This window comes from Centroberyx gerrardi, chromosome 16 (genome assembly GCF_048128805.1).
Source record: "Centroberyx gerrardi isolate f3 chromosome 16, fCenGer3.hap1.cur.20231027, whole genome shotgun sequence".
Lineage (NCBI taxonomy): Eukaryota > Metazoa > Chordata > Actinopteri > Beryciformes > Berycidae > Centroberyx > Centroberyx gerrardi.
Genome location: NC_136012.1, coordinates 6,859,470 through 6,878,222, shown reverse-complemented (window position 1 = coordinate 6,878,222; position 18,753 = coordinate 6,859,470). Strand labels below are relative to the sequence as shown.

The following is an 18,753-nucleotide window of genomic DNA, read 5'->3' as shown; positions in this document are numbered from 1 at the left end:
CCAAGCGCCCTCGCCTCTGCCTCGGCGCACCCACTCAACAATCGTTTGATTCATCGGATTGTACACTTTGTTTCTCGAAGATCATTTTACGATCATTTCCCGATCGCCGTAATCACTAAATCATTTCATCTCCCTCCCTCTGCAGATGCAATTAGCCGGCTTTATGAAAATCAAATAAATTAAACCGTTAAAAAGCTTTCATTTGGTCACAAAGGAGTAGTGATGAATAGTTCAGCGCCGGCTTGGTTCATAGTATCACTGCGGAGAATTCCCAGCCTTGGTGCCTATATAAATACATAGCGGCTGAAACAGTGAATGGTGGTGCCAGTGCATGCGTATATGTATTTTCGTGTAAGTGTGTATGTCTCGGTCGCGAGTTGACAGGCAGCCTGAGGGAAAGAGAGACCTGATGGGTATTATGCAAATGAAGCCAGCTGTTTGCTGCATTGGCAGACTCCTCATAACTCTCTTCTGGTTCGGCTGGAAGTGAGAGAATATTGTATCCCCATTTCCATCGGTGGCACATTCTCGTCGGTTCATTATTTCCTCAGAGAAGATATTTCTATATACTTTTATGTGCAGCCCTCTCTCAGTGTTTTCCTGTTGTTCTCTCTCGTCTCCTCGCCTATCCATCTGCATTGTTACAGTGAGGCGCAAACAAGCACAGCTTCAAAAGTGTTTGTTGACTTCTATGCGGAATATATGAATTTGAGGCTCTGGATCCATAGTTCAGTAATCTGTGAAGAGCAAACAAACAAAAAACTGTTTTCCATCGATGGGCCTTTCAAATATTTGGCTCCTGATTATTGCAGCCAGGGATAAATTGCATCTCCTGCTATCATTCGTTGGCCCTTTTCTCCCACCGTTTGTCTCCATTCTCTCTCTCCTCTTCCTCCTTCTGACTCTCTCTCATCTTCTTCCTCTCTTACCATATACAGCCTACGGACCAAGCATGACCACTTCGCTTTGCGTCGCTTCACTCTATCAGAAGTCGACACTTGTGAGCATGTCACTGCGTGTGTTGTGGGGTCAAGCATCAGAGCAAATTCTTGGTTTGTTTAACATTAGTTCTTTATGAAGTATTTTGTGTTTTATCATTTCCTTCATTTCATTTCGCCCAAATATAATCCATAATCATGTCTGGAAAACATAGTCTTGAAGTCATGCTTTACTCTAGCAAGCTAGCTAAGTGGCTACAGCTATTTGGATGTGATGGGATAGGCAAGCTACAAAATGCCATTTTGTTAGCAACTTTGTTAACAGCTAACCGCTGTTGCCAACCTGGTGACTTTGTTGTTAGATTTAGTGATTCAGATCCCCTTTGTGACTTTATTTCTCAAAATCGACTAATGACAAACCTAGCAACTTTTTCCAACCAAGGGGAACAACGCCAATGTGTTAACTTCCAAAGCATTTGGCAACAAATCAGTATGGCTGACGCCGATTTGTGCTACATGCTTGTCTAATTCTGAGTTCTGATGATCGCAGCACTTCCCACACACAGCGTAGCCCCTCCTTCCCCTAGGAGAGGGAAGTGTAGCAAATATATTAATATGAAAATTAATGTATAACGTCATCTGGAGACATCTAGCAACTTTCTGGCCAACAAGCTACAACAAGTAGTGTCTTCCATCTTCCATTCAAAGGCGAAGTGGAACTATAGCAACAAAGATTTAATGACCGGGTGAATTTGAGAACTGGAATTATGCCTGAATGTGATTGGTTCTTGTGCCACAACCGTCGCGCTCATTTGCATAATATGAAACTTTTTCCACTTGTGCTCGTCACATCACAGGTCCGGTCCGCATCGCCTATCCCATCATACCCGGCACATTTGATTACTCGCTTCTCAGACAGTGAACGGAGGCAAACTGTTCGGCTCGTGAAACTGCATCTGGTGTGCGACTGCCGTCACCCTCTCCCTCCAACTATTGCTACATAACCGGTCTCAACGGTATCTTCATTAAAATAAAGACTGTGCTGAGTGCTGTCAGCTGCTTAGGAGGAGGAAGCAGCTTCCGTTGAAACTGAAAGTGCTTTGACAGATCACAGGGCGAGGCGCAGGGATGTAGTGCAGGGTAAACCACCTAAACTGAGGATAGTTTATCCACATTTTTAGGTTCACATAACTCTTTATGAAGTCAATTTACAGTGTACATCATACTCACTAGCATCAAACTGATGTGTTGTATAAAGATAGGGTCTTTAAATGCAAAAAGGCATAAAACACCACACTTCAAATCAGTGTGAAAGACATTATGTAAGCTTTGTAGGTTGAACTGAAAAATTTACAACAAGTAAATTTGGCTTAACTGCTGTTTGCCAGATTGGAAATGCAGTGAAAATAGGATAACAGCACCTCTTCTACCTGTGAGCAATCAAATGTCACTAGCAGCGTCCGGACAGCTTGACCATAAGTGAGGCAGGTCTTTCTCTAAACTCTGCAGCTCATCTTCTGCTTCCTCTCTCACTGGCCTTGAAGGTGAGGCACCACAGGGAAATAAGAGAAAAAAAAAAAACTTTTTCCAATCAGAATACAATTTTATATGGTGAATATGCACACAAATACACACTTTTGTATTATGAATTTTATTAATTTTGTTAACATTCAAATTAGCTAATATTTCATAGAAAAATTATGAATTTGCATATCCATAATTTACAGAGGGATTCGTCAATTTTTTTTATCTTAATTTGTTTTATTTTTGGATGAATTATTTACAAAATAGCATACTATTTGTATGGCAAAAATATGATTTTTTTTGCTATTTGTTCATGTAAAATACTCCGTAAAGTTCAAATTATGCTATATAGGCTTAATTATATTTTATTATATAAAATTACTATTTTCGCTGAGAAGAAGCATGTCAAACTTGGTGGCCTTATCTACAAGTTAAGTTGAAAAAAAAGAAAATTATTTTACCTAATTTTGTTAGCTAAAAAAAGCTTGATGTATTAAACACAGCTGGGATCAAAATGTTATTGATTGTTTTGTACTACATAGTTATAGAAGCAAAATATTAAAACATCTCAAAATCCCCATTTTCACCTGTGGTGCCTCACCTCATAGAGCTGCTGACAACAACTCAGTCTACAATAACACTGTGTGTGTGCGTGTGTGTGTGTGTGTGTGACTAAGCTAGACTAAAGCTTACTGTAGTAACTGTTAGGAAAAGATCAATAGTGTTATCACACTCACTCTCACTCTCTTTCTCTCTCTCACACACACACACACTTGAGAGAGAAGGGCTCTTATCAATAATTCTATAGTGCTAACAGAGAGCTTCCACAGCAGTTTAGTAAAGGCTTATCGCTGTGAATGAGTGCGCACACACACACACACACACACACACACACACACACACGATCAGGTAACACTGAATAACCGAACACTGAGCTGAATATTAAATATTTAAAACACATTCATGATGCCTGAACCAATTTCATAACTGTTATATGGAACATTCATCAGTGCTGATTCAATCCTGTGGATTTTTTTAAGTGTTAATGTGACACTTACATTGTCATTTATGAATACCATTGATATATTGCCCAAATGAAAGTAATTACTTTAATAGTTTCAAATCCAAAATTATATACTTTCTCACTATTTTATATTATTTTATATACTTGATTACAGTAGTTGACTTTTACTGGATAAAGTTTAAAAGGTTAAAATGTCAACTTTTAATTCACAAATCAAAAATTTGATTGAAAGTAGGGCAATTTTTACCTCTATTTCATAGCATAAAATAAATAGCAATCCTTCCACTTTCTGATTCAATCTCCTTACTTGCTGTTGAAGTTGCAGACTATAGATTGGAGAGCAGAGGGGCACTTGGGCCCCAAAACAAACAAAACCAACAAAACCAACAAATACAATAATTCATATGATAATAACAGACAACATGGCAACCACGCTAAGAACAAATACACCAGCGAGAAGTTGTTGAAATCAGTCAATCTTCATCTTCCACCATGCTTTCGTCATCCTACTCCCCTTTTTCCTCATATCCCTCTCTTCCTCCACCCTTTCGTCATCTGCTCCTTTTGCTCATATTCCTTTTTTCTTCCTTCCTTTCATCATCTTCTCCCCTTTTTTCCTCATATTCCTTTCTTCCTCCACCTCCCTTCCCTGCCATTTCAGTGTTGAGTTTCCGTCTCCCTTCCAATAATCTCTCTCTGGTATAAATATGAGAGGAGTGAAAACTAAATGGTGAGCAGGTGATAACAGAGCATCCATGCATGAGTGGGAGAAACAAAGTGAGAGAGAGAATAGTAAAAAGTCTGCTGTTTTTTTTTTTTTTTTAAGTAAATCACTCATAGCCGTGAATATACTTCCTCTCTTTCTCGCCCTCCATAAGTGCTGAAAGTAAAATATATTTTAATTCCCTCCCTCTCCCCGCTCTCCCTTGCTTTCTCCTTCTCAGCGCCATATGCTCGAAGCTTCATCTCAGGCTCATTTGGAGTGCTACACACACACACACACACACACACACACCCACACACACACAGTCATACTGACACACACACCAGCTCTATCAAAGCATGGGAACAGCTGGCTCGCTCGATATGGATGACTACTCGCCTGTCAACTAGTTTCTCTCTCTCTCTCTCACACACACACACACACACACACACACACACACACGTACGTCATCAAGCTTGGTGTTTCTTGCTGTTTTTAAAAGGAGAGTGAGTGAGAGAGAGATAGAGCCAGAGAGGGAGTGATAAAGACAGAGAGAGTGATAGACAGACAGAGAGAGAGAGAGAGTGATAGAGAGAGTGACAAAGACAAATAAAGAGAGAGAGAGAGAGAGAGAGAGAGAGAGAGCAGGCCAGAGAGTGAGCGAGCGAGTCAGAAAGAAAGTCAATGAGAGCCTTGTGGAGGAGTGTGAGGTGTCAGATTCATTTGACATTACAATTACCCAACTGTGAATATTCACCTCAATAATGAAGTGCTCTCTATTAATTATGCTCAAGTAGTAGGCATACTGTTTAATGAAATAATAGGAATTAAATTGTAATTCAAGTGAACGAGGGATCACATGAGTTCTTGTTACTGTTACATCAGAAGCACACCTAAAGCAGACGCTCATAAATTCATTTTACATTCTAGTTTTGCCCCACTAGGCATGATTTATACTAAATTGAATTCAGATAATGTTAGGTGCTTCCTAGTTGGCAGGGAGATATTTCAGCAGGGAAATGGAAAGAAATGCACGACTGGGTAATATTACATATCAACTGCTAAGTCCATAGACAAAAATTCTGACGCTAAATATACTGTATATCAACAATGCATTTATATATGATGAAATGAAACCCAAACTAAATGGCATGATATCTAAAAAATAATTTGACTGAATCTTTTTTTCTTTTTTTGTATTTTGTTGTCAAAGAAGTAACAAGACAAAAAAAATGATTTATGTCCTATGCACTTTAAAGGAATAGTTCAGCCAAAAAGGAAAATTTTGTCATTATCTTCTCTCATGTCAGTTGAAACACTGGTGAAGTTTGTCTATCCACATGAGTCACATAAGTTTGCTCGTGCTGCTCTGTGTCAAAGAGCTAAAGTGTCTGGTCCTTGTTCTCTAGAGTTCCAAAAAGGGCAAAAAACTCCAAACAGCATAATCCAAGTGTTCTGAAGCCAAACGACTGCACTGTGGGTCCAGAAGTCCGCACCCTGCCAACTGTCACAACAGTAGCAAGCAGATGCTGCCTGCAAATGCTGTCGGAAATATTGTAATTACGGTTAGAGCCATGAAACTTTTAGGAACTCTGAAGAACCAGTTCTCAGACACTTTAGTTGTTTTGGAGAAGGCTGATACGGAGCAGTGCTAGCTAACTCACTGTGTGTTAGGTGGACATACAAATTCACCGGTGTTTCGACTGAGAAAGTGAGTAGATAATGAGTACAGGCTAGATACATTTTCATTTTTGGGTGAACTATTCCTTTAAGTATGTCAAAGCTGTTAACTATATTTAGCAGTTGGTTACATTGTAGCAAGTTTTAATTGTAAAGAATAGTGACAATACAACATAAAGATAACACTTAAAAATAAGCATGGTAAATAAAGGGTGAATTGATCATTAATTAATATTTACTTATAATCACTTAACAGTTTACTAAGAAGTAGTTTGTTTTTAAAATTGATAAATCAAACTAGTATATCATAACTGTTAAGTAAATATCCACAACTTTTGATTGCTTTAGTTAATAATCTTGGTATTTATCAATTTTAATTTGTATTGATAAATGATTAATAACTAATGATTTGTAAAATATTCATAAACATTATAAATTGCAAGTGTCAACATTATTTGGCCTGCCATTAAAGGATAGAATGATATTCTCATAATTGGGATCATTTCAACTAATTATTAATTAGTGTTAAATAATGATGAGGAAATGAACAATTCCCCATTCTGCAACAAGATGATAAACAATACTGTAAAGTGTTACCAGGCCACAAGGTTGATTGAACCAATTTAGATGAGATGATTAACATTTGACTTGTTTTCATCATGTGGGTGTTGTGAAGCCCTTTGACACTGGAACTGTGATTAAGTGCTATAAAAAAAACTTGACTTGAATTGACAAAAATTAACAAACAGCATAAAGCTAAAACTGCCAAAATGATCTCTTTTTCTTACCTCCCCGGTGTGGCTGAGACTCAGTTTGGGCAACTTATTCTTCACGTTCACGGCGTTTCCTCCGTACGCCTGACTGTTGCTGTAGCCCTCTGTGGCCGCCAGAGGGGGTTTGAGCTGGGGAGAATCGCTGGGCGCCTGGTCCTGGCCATCCATCGGTCGAACGTACGCCGTGGGCTTCTGCTGCACCGCAATCGGCTTCCCCGATAGGCTACCGGGCGGGAAGGTGGGCGTGGTCAGTCCAGATGTGGGAGTGGTTAGACCGGGAGTGGGCGTGGTCAGAACCGACGTGGAAGCTAAAGGTGAGGAGGCGGAGGAGAGGTGAGAGCCCGCCTCGTTTTCGAACGGGGAAGTTTTAAAATGTGCACCGCCCTCGGTGTTTGTGGAAGACTTAAAATGGCTGCCTTCCATGGTGGAGGATCTGAAATGGCCACCGTCTGTGAAAAGGAAAAGAAAGAAAAAAACACGAAAAGTTAGGGGCTATTCTCCCAAAAATTACCAAAGCAACACCTGTCATTGATTCAAAATCTAGTGAAGGTTGGACAAAAAAATTCACTCTCTCTCCCAGATGGACGGGGCCAATCACAATCAAAGCAAATTATGTGTAGCTCGGTTGTTTAGAAATCAACCAAAAGACATGGTTATCGTCGGACGCAGATGTTAATTTTCAGAAATCATCTAGCCAAAAGGTGGTACAGTTTTTTTTTTACATCGCTGAAATTACTCATAGCTCAAGCAAATGCAACGAAACAAATTAATCATGAATATCAAAACATCTGAATATTAAAAAAGGTTCAAGTGCCATGTTTTTGTTGTTTTGTAAGATTGCTATTAGCCAAGTTTCATGAACCACATTCTTGACTCATGAAGCTGGAATAAACTGACAAAACCTGGAAAAACCTCACTGTTGCAATAAAGTATCAAAGTCTATTGGTATCATCAGGAAAATCAGCAGTTTGGTTTTAATCCTCTATCATACTTACTAGTTTTCACTCCTCACTTCCACATTTGGTAAAACTTTCTTCAAGATTCACTTTCTGCTAACAAATTACATTTTTTTTTTGTTGGTTCTTTTGAGGTGAGAATTCACCTTGGTTTTGTTCTTTTTAAAAGCCTTTCTATGGAGGTCTTACCTGGGAGAGGGAGGGTTTTGGAGGGGTGGGACGAATGTCTTCTCCCAGAGGAGGACGAAGACGAGGAGGAGGAAGAGGAGGAGGAGGAAGGGCTCGAGTCTCCCTTTAGGCCCAGTTCGTCTTTCAGCGAGCTAAACAGTTCGTCGTGCCTTTGCATTTGCTGCTCTTCCAACGAGGACAACTTGCCTCTTCCGCCCGTAGCTCCCGCCCCCTGGCCCTGGCCCTGGCCCTGGCCCTGGCCCTGGCCCTGGCCCTGCCCTAACCCCAGAACGAGGCCCGCTCCTGGGGCACTCGCTCCGTGGCTTCCCCTGGACCACTCCATGGAGCTCCGCGACTTCTTGGAGTTCTGACTCGACGACGACGACGACGACGGAGTGGAAGCCGGCGGTTGCATGGAGGTGACGGTCGAAGACGAAAAAGACGAATTTCCCGTCCTCTTCTCCCCACCTCCTCCTTCTCCTCCTCCTCCTCCACCTCCTCCTGTTCCTCCTCCTCCTCCTCCTCTCAGCCCCTCGTTGAAGAGCTGCGTCTGGTGGGACTCGATCGCGGGTCTCTCTGCTGTGGAGGTGGCCGGGGTCTGCAGGTTGTTGGCCGTGCCGCTGCCTTTGGGGATTCCCACCAAGTGGCTCTGGTTGGAATGGCTGGTTAGAAGGTCTTTCATTTCCTCGTAGGAGCCCAGTGTGTTCTGGACCCGACTGGCCAAAGCATCACCCTTATTAGTCTGGGAGGAGAGGAAGAGGAGGAGAGGGAGAGATGGGAGGGAGAGAGAAAGAGAAGAGCACTAATTAAGTCTTCCATTTTTTTCTAGTGAAATGCCCTCTTTACTAGTCTGGAGAGGGACAGCGAGAGATAGATAGGGTGACCACTGACCAGACATCTGGATGAAATGATTAATTAAACACATGCCACCCTTAAGAAGGCCCGGTCCAGGCTGGAGCAGCGAAATTAATAGGGCAGGTGCCATTATTAGCCTGACCCCAGATTCACCAGCGCTCGTCACAGAGAGGAGAACTTGCAGGACGGGGCGGACTTTACTGATATATGATGCTCAGCTGGAACTGCAGCACCTTCAGCTGTATGGTAATGCTGAGATGTTCCTCAGAACGGTTTATGAGGACATTTGTGCCAGTAGCTGTCAGGCCCTTTAATGATGAAACTACATGGTTTGATCATTTGGCATTTTTGAAAGGACAAAGGCAATTAACGGTTTCAGCAGGTTATATTTGGCACCGGAGTCTTCTGAAAAGACACCATGGTGTTAGAAGAGAAGGAGGAAGTGAAGACAGGTAATTTTTTTTTTTCTCAGCCTAGTACACTCGCAGTTCTACCTGAACAATGAAATGTGTAGCCGTCAATTATAGAATTATTATTTATTAATTGTTGAATTATGCAAGATCTACAGCCTGTAATTTAATCATGACATTTTATCATGAATTACAGACAAATGACGATCATTGAAAATATTCAATTAAATCAATGTGAAATATGGCCGTGTCATTTTGTCGTACATGACCTGCACAGTTCACAGACAAGGCACTGCACAACCTGCACTCACAACTAATTAACCCTGTGTTAACATGGAGCGATAGAGTCAAATAATGTTGCACGAGAGTTTATGGTTGAAATGAATGGAAAAAAAAACCTTTCACCCAATTTTGAAGAGAGGATGCAATTGGCTATATTTGGAGAGGCTTGAAAAAGTAACATATAATACAATACAATACAAAGTAACAATACTTTTGAAAAGAGTATTAAGTTAGACTAAATAATTATTAACAAGCCACTTACTTAACACCAATCATTCACAGTTATTCTATTCTTAAACTACTTTTATTTTCCTAGTGATCATAAAAAGTGTGATTGTCCAATTCACACATATTGTGCATCACTCGTAAATTCACAAGAAAAAAAAGGCATGACCAGTTTTCATTCTTCTTACAACCAACTTCCCTGGGAAGCATGAATCTTGCTTATGTCTGGCCGTTTTTTTCCCCCAATGCAAACTAATAGGAAACAGCTTCAGTCAATAACCAAATAATAACGTAATAACAGGCAATGATCCATGGAGAGGCCTTGTGTGTGTGTGTGTGTGTGTGTGTGTGTGTGTGTGTAAGCATGTGTTGGAGTGTGTGTGTGAGATACAGGCCATGCTAAGATGCACTTCAACGCAACCTTACAAATTAACGTAACACCACCCTAGTATTTGCTCTAATAGAGGGCAATGTAAACATCATTTGAGGGTAATTTATTTCCGTGCGAGGGTAATTCATATCCATGTGATTTATGATAATCATAATCGGACTGCTCGTTGGTCTGAGTGTGGTCTAAAGTGGTCTGAGCAGGTGAAACAGAAATGCACTGTTTGGTTCCCTGGTGAAAGCCACACAACCAACAGCAAAATTAAACTGCCAGTAATGCTAAAGAAACGGGAGTTTGAGACGACAACACACCGTTTTAGTTCTGCGGTCTGCACAGAGCATGCACTCACAACCATGTGGATTGAAATAGCGTTCATCACCTTTATCGCACGTCTGTAACTCACTCTCTGTCTCATCTACCATGTCTGTCTTCAGTGTATCCTTCATTTTTTACAGTCTAATAAAGCAGAAAACACCGTGAAAATAGTCAAAAGCAAACAGGGCAAGGAATCAAGGCTCTTTTACCAAAGAATGATACAAGAAAGTAGGGAATTGCATTTAAATAATCTTAACAGATGTAATTTCTGTGTGCACACACAGGCACAAACACTACGTGCACACACACACACACACACACACACACACACACACAGACACACACACCGTGGCGAGCCAAAGTTAGCTGTGAATAAATTAGCCCATCTCTTCTCCATCTCGGGCTCATGAATAAAAGATTTGGTGGCTGAAGAGGAACAGAAAACACATTTACAGAAGAGCAAAATGGAAAACAGAGGAGAAGGGGAGGAATGAATACCTATGTGTGTGTGTGTGTGTGTGTGTATGTGTGTGTGTGTGTGTGTGCGTGTGTGTGTGTGTGTGTGAATAGATCATCCCAAATAGCTGCTAACAGCATAGCGCTCTTTAACAGGATTAGAAGAGGGATTAGCTAATAGCTGACAGAGAAAGAATAGTGGCGAGAGGCAGAGAGAGGCAGAGAGAGGCAGAGAGTGACGGACAGCCAGATAGATAGACAGGAGGAGAGAAGAAGAAGAAGAAGGAGAGGGAGAGAGAGAGAAGGCAAAAGAGAGAGAGAGATAGACACAGGACAGGAAAGACAAAGGGTGAAGGAGAGAGAGAAACTGGGTTTAAAGGCTACATGAATAGCATGTGATGATTATAATGAAATAGGGCTGAAACAGAGCGGTAAAGGAGCAGCTCGGCAAGGTCAACCGGCACTTAGACATAGAGAAAGTGCAATGGGGTCGCAGAAGCCTTGGTAAATCCACAAACCTGTATGGGGCAGAGCAACACCCTTAGAAAAATGAAATTGGTAGTAGGGCAAATAAATCAGCAGTAGGAAGCTGCGAGGTGTGCCAGAGCAGTTTGTCAAGTTAAGCAGGGGCAATGGATGAACTGGGAAAGTGTATAGAGGAAGACGATTGGTTAGAAAGATGTAAACAAAAAAAATGTCGTCCCTCACGAATGATGCAGTCGCCCCCTGGGCCAACCAGTGACGAGATGCATCATCCCTCTGACGTTCGTCAAAATCGGACCAGTGGTGTAGCAGTTACAGCCTTTCAGAGTTCGAAATTTTGACCTTTGATTATAGCGCCACCATCAGGCCAATCAGTGTAATTGTTTAAAATGCATCATCCTTCAAGGTTTCGTCAAAATCGCACCAGTGGAGTTTGAGATATGTTTGTGTTTAAAATTTTGACATTTAATTATGGCGCCCTCGTGGTCAATCAGTGAAATTTGTAAGGACAGCGGATGTTTGTAGCAAGTTTCATGTCAATTGGACCCTTAATTATAGCACTCTCATTAAGCTAATCAGTGTAATTTGTAAGAATAGCTAGATGTGTGTAGTCTTGTGTCTTGTCTTTTTTGATAGGATAGCGCCCCCATCAGGCCAATGAGTGAACATTTTTAAATTCTAGAAGACACTGCAAACATACATCGTCCCTCCATGTTTTGGCAAAATCGGACCAGTAGTGTTCCCGGATTTCATTGCATTAATTAGTCAGAAACAATTTGTTGGAGTATGGAGGCGTCTCGGATTAGATTCATTATCGGAACATTATGTGCTGCCTTCCTTCACCCAGAAACTTCAAGCAGTTTCTTGCTGAAGAGCCCTCGAGTCCTCTGTGTTCAGACACAGCAACAGTTAATCATATTTCGTCAGGATTCAAACCCAGTCTGTCCCAAGGCCGATACTCTTGGTGGCATAACCAAGTGCTGAAGTGTCTGGCTGTAGCAAATGAGAGTTAACAAACCAAAATCAATTCTTTACACAGGGGCAGACTGCGCAAAAAAATAATGGCCCTGGACTTCATGCATAACTAGCCCACTTTCAACTAAAAAAAGAAACAAAATTGTTGCATCTCTGCTGCCTTACAACAGAATGGAACAGAACAGAATATTCAGTATAGTCAGAATTATTGGCATTGTTGCCCATCTTAATTGTTTTAAAGCTGCACTAGGCAAGATTTTTATGTATAAATATATAAATCACAAAGTGGACTGCAATAGAGAAGAGCATCTCATCCCCACTAATTGTCCCACAATGTTGCCAGTGTTTCATAGACTTTTAAATCCATCCATCCATCCATCCATCCATCCACCCATCCATCATCCATCCATCCATCCATCCATCCATCCATCCATCCATCCATCTATCCATCCATCCAGCCATCCATCATCTATCTATCCATCTATCCATCCATCCATCCATCCATCCATCCATCCATCCATCCATCCATCTATCCATCCATCCATCCATCCATCATCCATCTATCCATCCATCCATCCATCCATCCATCCATCCATCTATCCATCCATCCATCCATCCATCCATCCTTCTCACCTTGTATGGTTCTCCAAACAAGTTGAATCCGGTTGAGAACAGGTCTTCATCCTGTTGGACCTCCTGGTTCCTCCTCTCCCACTCTCTTCTCTTCAGGGCGCTGCGCTCCGTCTCCAGATGACTGGGAGGACACACAGAGAAAACAGCTTGTTAGCATTCCTCATTGAGGCCAACACATAGCTTCCAGCTAATGAGACTCATTGGTTTTAATGAGAATACAAGTCATTTTTGGGCCTGCAAAGGGCAGTTTGCTGAAATGTTTTTTCCCACAATGTGACCAGAACAGCTGGTGAAGGAAAATAACCTAAATCCTAACATGTGAGGGTAGCAAGCAGAGTCCTGCTACATGAAATAACAGAGAAAAGTGACAAAAAGTGACAAAAAAGGAAGAGGTTGGAGGTTTCTGTAAAATAAGAGGTTAAAGGAATAGTTCACTCCAAAATAAAAATGTGTTATCTCATTATCTACTCACCCTCATGTCAGTCTAAACACTAGTGAAGTTTATATGTCCACACAACACACAGCGAGTTAGCTAGTTCAGCTTCATGTTAGCCTTCTACAAAACAACTACAATGGCCTGGAAATGGTTCTTTAGAGCTCCAAAAAGGGGAAAAAATTAAAAATGATTGGAATTGAAATTGAAATTATTTCAAACAGCTCATTCAGCATAATCCAAGTGTTCTGAAACCAAACAATTGCACTGTGAGTCCAAAAGTCCAATATTTACATTTACTGCACAAGCTGTTTGGAGTAGTTTTATGGTCATTTTTTGACAGTTTGAGTGACAGGGTGAGTAGACAATGACCAAAATTTCATTTTTGGGTGAACTGTTCCTTTAAGGAGGGGATAAGTAGGTGGAAATACCCAACTTGGTCAGTGTGGTCGAATGGTATATTTTAAGTTGCTAAAAACAGTATTTAGACTTATCAAAACTGTCTCTCTGACATTGTTCTGTGGTCTTGTGGTAAAATGCTACATGCTGCACATAGATTATTTTTCAGTACACATGAATTGATAATCCTTGCATAGAAGCCACAATACCACAGAGGACGTTCTTAACTGGAGTTATGGGGACTTTGGTGCAGCTGGTGGTATTTGGCTGACTCCTGGAATGCACTTAACATCACAGATTGATGGTAACTAACAGTGTGAGAGTATCTGAGTTTTCCTTTAAGGGTTTCAAACCCAAACGGCTGTAATGGTTGTAATGGTGGTCTTACAGATATAAAAATCCAGCTATCCTTGCCCTATCGATTTCCCTCAGGACCATTGAAGCTGGACATTTTTGATCTTTTGAAAACATTTATTTCTCTAGAGCATGTGAAAGGTTTCATTCCAAAACATAACTGATCTAATTTGGAGAAAAAAATCTACGACGTTAACTGCTCAATATTACAACATTATTTAGTTGATTGCATCCTCTAAAATGTTACTATTTTTTAAGTAAAAGGCTCATAACTTCAACTATATCCAATTTGTATATATGTATATTTGAGCTGTACTTTCATGCCAGTAATCATTAATCATATTTTCTTAATAGTCGATATTTCTTTTCTGTCATGCCAGTGTCATATTTTGCAGTTAGATATATGATTTTAGAGTCAAACTCTTCATATCTATACCAAAGGTGGTGCATGGCTGAAATGGACTGAAATACATAAGTGTTATAAAAACTATCCCACTCAACTGAACAACATGGATGCTACTGACCGATGAATGTGAGTCGGTGTCGTACTGCAAAAGTCAGAACTCTCGAATGGCAGCACTTTTAGACTTTTTTTCTATCTATTTATAGCAAGGTTAATCATATGATGCAACATATGCCATTGGTGGCTGCTTTTATTCAGGAGTGCATCCATTTTTAGCGTAGGTGGGCCCGGTGGGAACCGAGCTCCTAATCCAGGCAGTGTTCGTGACACAGTGTCCCCGCTCAACCACACAGGACTGCAAGACATGAGAGATGGATGCAGTTAAGTCCTGTCACAGTGTCATTGGATGGAGCCCAATAAAACTCGCAGTAAGAGTCAAAACCTAATCTTCCAACATTCCCACACAGCTGTAACCTGAAGTGACCGCTTGTGGCTATAATTAAAAATTATATTTTACGGCATATGGGAGAGTTCACAGTAAACAATGACAGGAATGCACTGGAAGCGGGGGAGAGGTTGGCCTGTAGGGAATAGGGAGGGTGGTATTGTCCTTAAATAGCCATATATTTTCAGCCAATGCACTTTAACTAGGGATGGGACGATACATCAAATTTCAATATAGCGCGATACAAAAATGTGACAATACGTATCATGGGGCAGAAAAATAAATTGTGATATTAGCTAGATTTGATCCTGCTGTAGTAATCACAAATGAGACGCTTTCCCATCACAATTTCACAAGCTCTCCATTGAAAATATATTATTTGAATATTGTAATGACATTTTTTTAAATTGTTGTTTACATTCTAGCAAGCCAATGACATTGCTAGAAATATCCGTGTCTCAGAAATAAACATAATTCTGCACAGTCAGACTTTGTTGTCACTGAACTTTTATTTACTACATCGTAGCGTATCGTTGTATTGAATCGTGAACTCCATATTGAATATCGTCCCGTCTCTACCTTTTACCTCGCAAAATAGCGAGGCCTATCCTGCTCCACTCTTTCAGTCACCCTCCTCCACTGAGAAATCAACAGGTTGGCAGTCAAACTCACGTCTCAGAGGTACAAAGTCTGCGCGAGCATGTGTGTGAGTCTGAAATACAAGGGACGCATGGGACTGCAGCCCGCTGACCCACGAAGGGCCAACCTGTTTGAACACAACCCGCTGCAGAGAGATGAGACAGGCCAGCTAATCAGCCATCAACACAATTAGCAGATCCCCCCCCCTCTCTCTCTCTCTCTCTCTCTCCCCCAGATTTTGCCTTCAATATTTAATCCATCATCAAGATGAGAGAGTTGGAATGAGAAAGAACGGAGAGGGAATGAGAGGAGAGAGAGAGAGAGAGAGAGAGAGAGAGAGAAAATCACAGAGAGACTCCTGGGAGGAAAAAAAAAAAAGCCCCAGTTCCAGGGCAACAGACAAGTTTCTTAAAAAGGAAAGAAAAATAACAGAATGATGAAAGAGAGAGCGGCGGGAGGCGGGGGGGGGGGGGGGGGGGAGGAAGGTGGAAAGGATGAGCGAAAAGCGAGGGAGAGCAGTGGGAATTTGAGACAAAATGATTGACAGGTGAGGTGTGTGTGTGTGTGACAGCTGTACAGATGTAATCATTGTGTGCGTGGGGACCGGTGGTTGACATGTGCGTTGTCCGTCAGTGCAGAGAGATAACTGACAGAGCTGTCATGCCACTAGACACACACACACACACGCACACACACCTACACACACACACACACACACACACACACACACACACACACACACACAGACACACACTGCTGTCCCCTGCCACAGATCACTGTCTCCGTCTCTGTCTCTCACGCACTAGACATGCATTATAGAGGGAATCAGGTCAGACGAGGTAATTAACACATACAGCCTTTATTTCCCAGCATGGTGCAGACACAAGCCGGGATCAGACTACAGCGCTACCTGTCATTAGCCTGCTACTGGCTCTTTATTCAACACCATTGAATTAAACACTTTTTTTTTTTCTTTTTTTTTTAGCTTTTTTTACTGCAGCAAACTCAATCAGAACTGAGTCACTCTACTCCTAAAAGTCATTTTGTACACATCAACTGTCTTATTTTTTGAGCAGTATATAATTAAAAAGTAGTATTAGTGTGATTAGTTAACTTAAACTATAAATCTTTGCATTTTAGCCGCAATTTATTCTTTCTTCATGTTCAAGTTCGAGTTTCAATTAGCCTACTTCTTCATTTTAGAACCCTAGAACTTAGCCTTTTGTCTGTTAGCTTGCCTGGACTGTTACAATACAGCGATGTATACAGCAATACATATAGATAAATCTTTTCATGTTTGTCATACAACATACTCCAGCATTTTATAATAAAGCACATTGTATAAGCAGTGCTTCTATGTATGTGTGTAATATGCTATAAGCTGCTGTATGTTTGCTAACGGCTCAGTTGCTAATGTTAGTTAGCAAGCTAGCTAGCCTAACGCTACTGTGTTCTCCATAGGAGAGAGGAAGGCAGCTGATACTAGGAACTTTGACACTGTTAGTAGTCTGTAAATCCATATATGTATATGTAAATCCATGTATGTATATCACTGCTGCAATGACCCACTTTAGTGATCTTTAAAATTTCATCTTGTCTTAATTCAATTGACTGAGTTGACTGTAATTGCAACAATTAAATAATTCTTAAATGTATTTTTGAGCTGGTTTGCTTACATTCTGGTCTAAAACATGCTGAGAAATGATTTCCCACTTAGCAGTCTTGTGGAACAATTAGCCTAATGAACCGTTCTGCACACCTGAACCAGCACAGCAAACTGCCTGACTCTCTCAGTAAAGGAACAGCGCTATGGAAATGCTGGATGATAAATATTTTCCTAGCCTTAACCCTCATGTCAGCTGCAAACCAGCTGCAAACAGGATGATGAAATGCAGCCACAATCTCACACTGAACACATTTCAAACTGAAATTTCCATAGAATTGACATAAAAAAAAAAAGAAGCACTCTTCAGCTGCATAACAATGCATATCCAATATTGCAAATCAACATCCTTAAAAAATAGCTTTCGAAATATAACTCAGCAACTCATTTGGAAAGAATACAAATGGATTAATTTCACTGGTGTTTAGTTGAAGTAAGCAGTTGAATCCAGACTCGTGTTTGATTCCAGGCCATGAGGCGCAGTCAAAATACCTCAAAATTAATCACAATAATGTGGAATGATCTGAATGAGTGATTATATTTCATCTTTCTTTCTTTCTTTCTTTCTTTGGCAGTAAAATACAGTATCTGTTTAGTTTTGCAATTGACTGGATGCTTTTCATAAATTGCTGCCCATTACAGCTAAACAGATTTACACATATTTTGAGGCAGTAAAATCTTTGTTTACATTCATAATTCTTGTAAACATTGAAGTAAAATCAACCTGTATTTTCAGCCGTCTTGGTAATGCTTATTTTCCATCTACAAGCCAGAGTTTTTGGCCACATTGCACTTGCCTGCTCAATGCGTTTTGTCATCTGATCTGGCCAGGATGCATTTCAAACCTGACCAATTTATGCCTCCTGGCGTGATCACATGGTGAAATTCAAATTGAAAAGACAAGTGTAACTGTGGCATTGGAGAACATCAGTGAATATGCCCAAAATGTAGACGGTCAAATAGATTCCAGATTTCATCTCCGAGTCATTGGAAGTCAGACAGCATCCTCCCGTTGCAACAATACCAAACTGTCTCCTAGTTTCACCTCAAACAAACAAGTCAGTTTCCAATTCATTGTGAATGGAGCAGATCCAGGTCTGGTCCGTCTTGTGTTGTTGACACAGATTAGAGGCTTTATTCTCTGGTTTCTGGCTTTGGGAGAAAAGCCGTGCACGAACAACAGATATCGACTGAAATGTCTGAGAACATAGGAAAAACATCTGTTTTAAGGTGGATTGTCCTTTTATAAAAGCTTTGGAAATAAATAATTCACAATAATATACAGTACTTCCACAGAACAAAGCCTATAGTGTCAAATCCAATGGTATCAAAGTGTCTCCTTGTTTCTCCTCACTTGCCCAGAGAGGTAGAAGAAAGAAAGAAAGAAAGAAAGAAAGACAGGATGGATGGATGGATGGATGGATGGATGGATGGTTGGGGATTAATAACAGTGGCGATATCAGCGGTGGGCATACTGTCGATGTTGATATTTTCTGTGAATGAAAATGTAGCGATGGCAGCTTTCTTTCTACCACTTTCTACCACTCTCCTTTACTTCTGTGCGTGTGTGTGTGTGTGTGTGAGGGTGTGTGTGTGTGTGTGTGTGTGAGTGTGTGTGTGTGTGTGTGT

At 40.8% G+C, this 18,753-nt stretch overlaps 1 protein-coding gene across 1 annotated transcript in view; it reads right to left on the bottom strand.

Annotated features, from left to right (window-relative positions):
* Positions 1–18,753, bottom strand: part of aff2 (AF4/FMR2 family, member 2) — a 121,812-nt gene that overhangs the window by 70,880 nt on the left and 32,179 nt on the right. The window contains exons 2-4 of the mRNA XM_071927121.2: positions 12,789–12,909; positions 7,788–8,508; positions 6,658–7,091 (exon numbers count right to left, since the gene is read on the bottom strand). Of these exons, the coding sequence (XP_071783222.2) occupies positions 6,658–7,091; positions 7,788–8,508; positions 12,789–12,909 (1,276 nt within the window). The remainder of the gene's footprint in view (positions 1–6,657; positions 7,092–7,787; positions 8,509–12,788; positions 12,910–18,753) is intronic.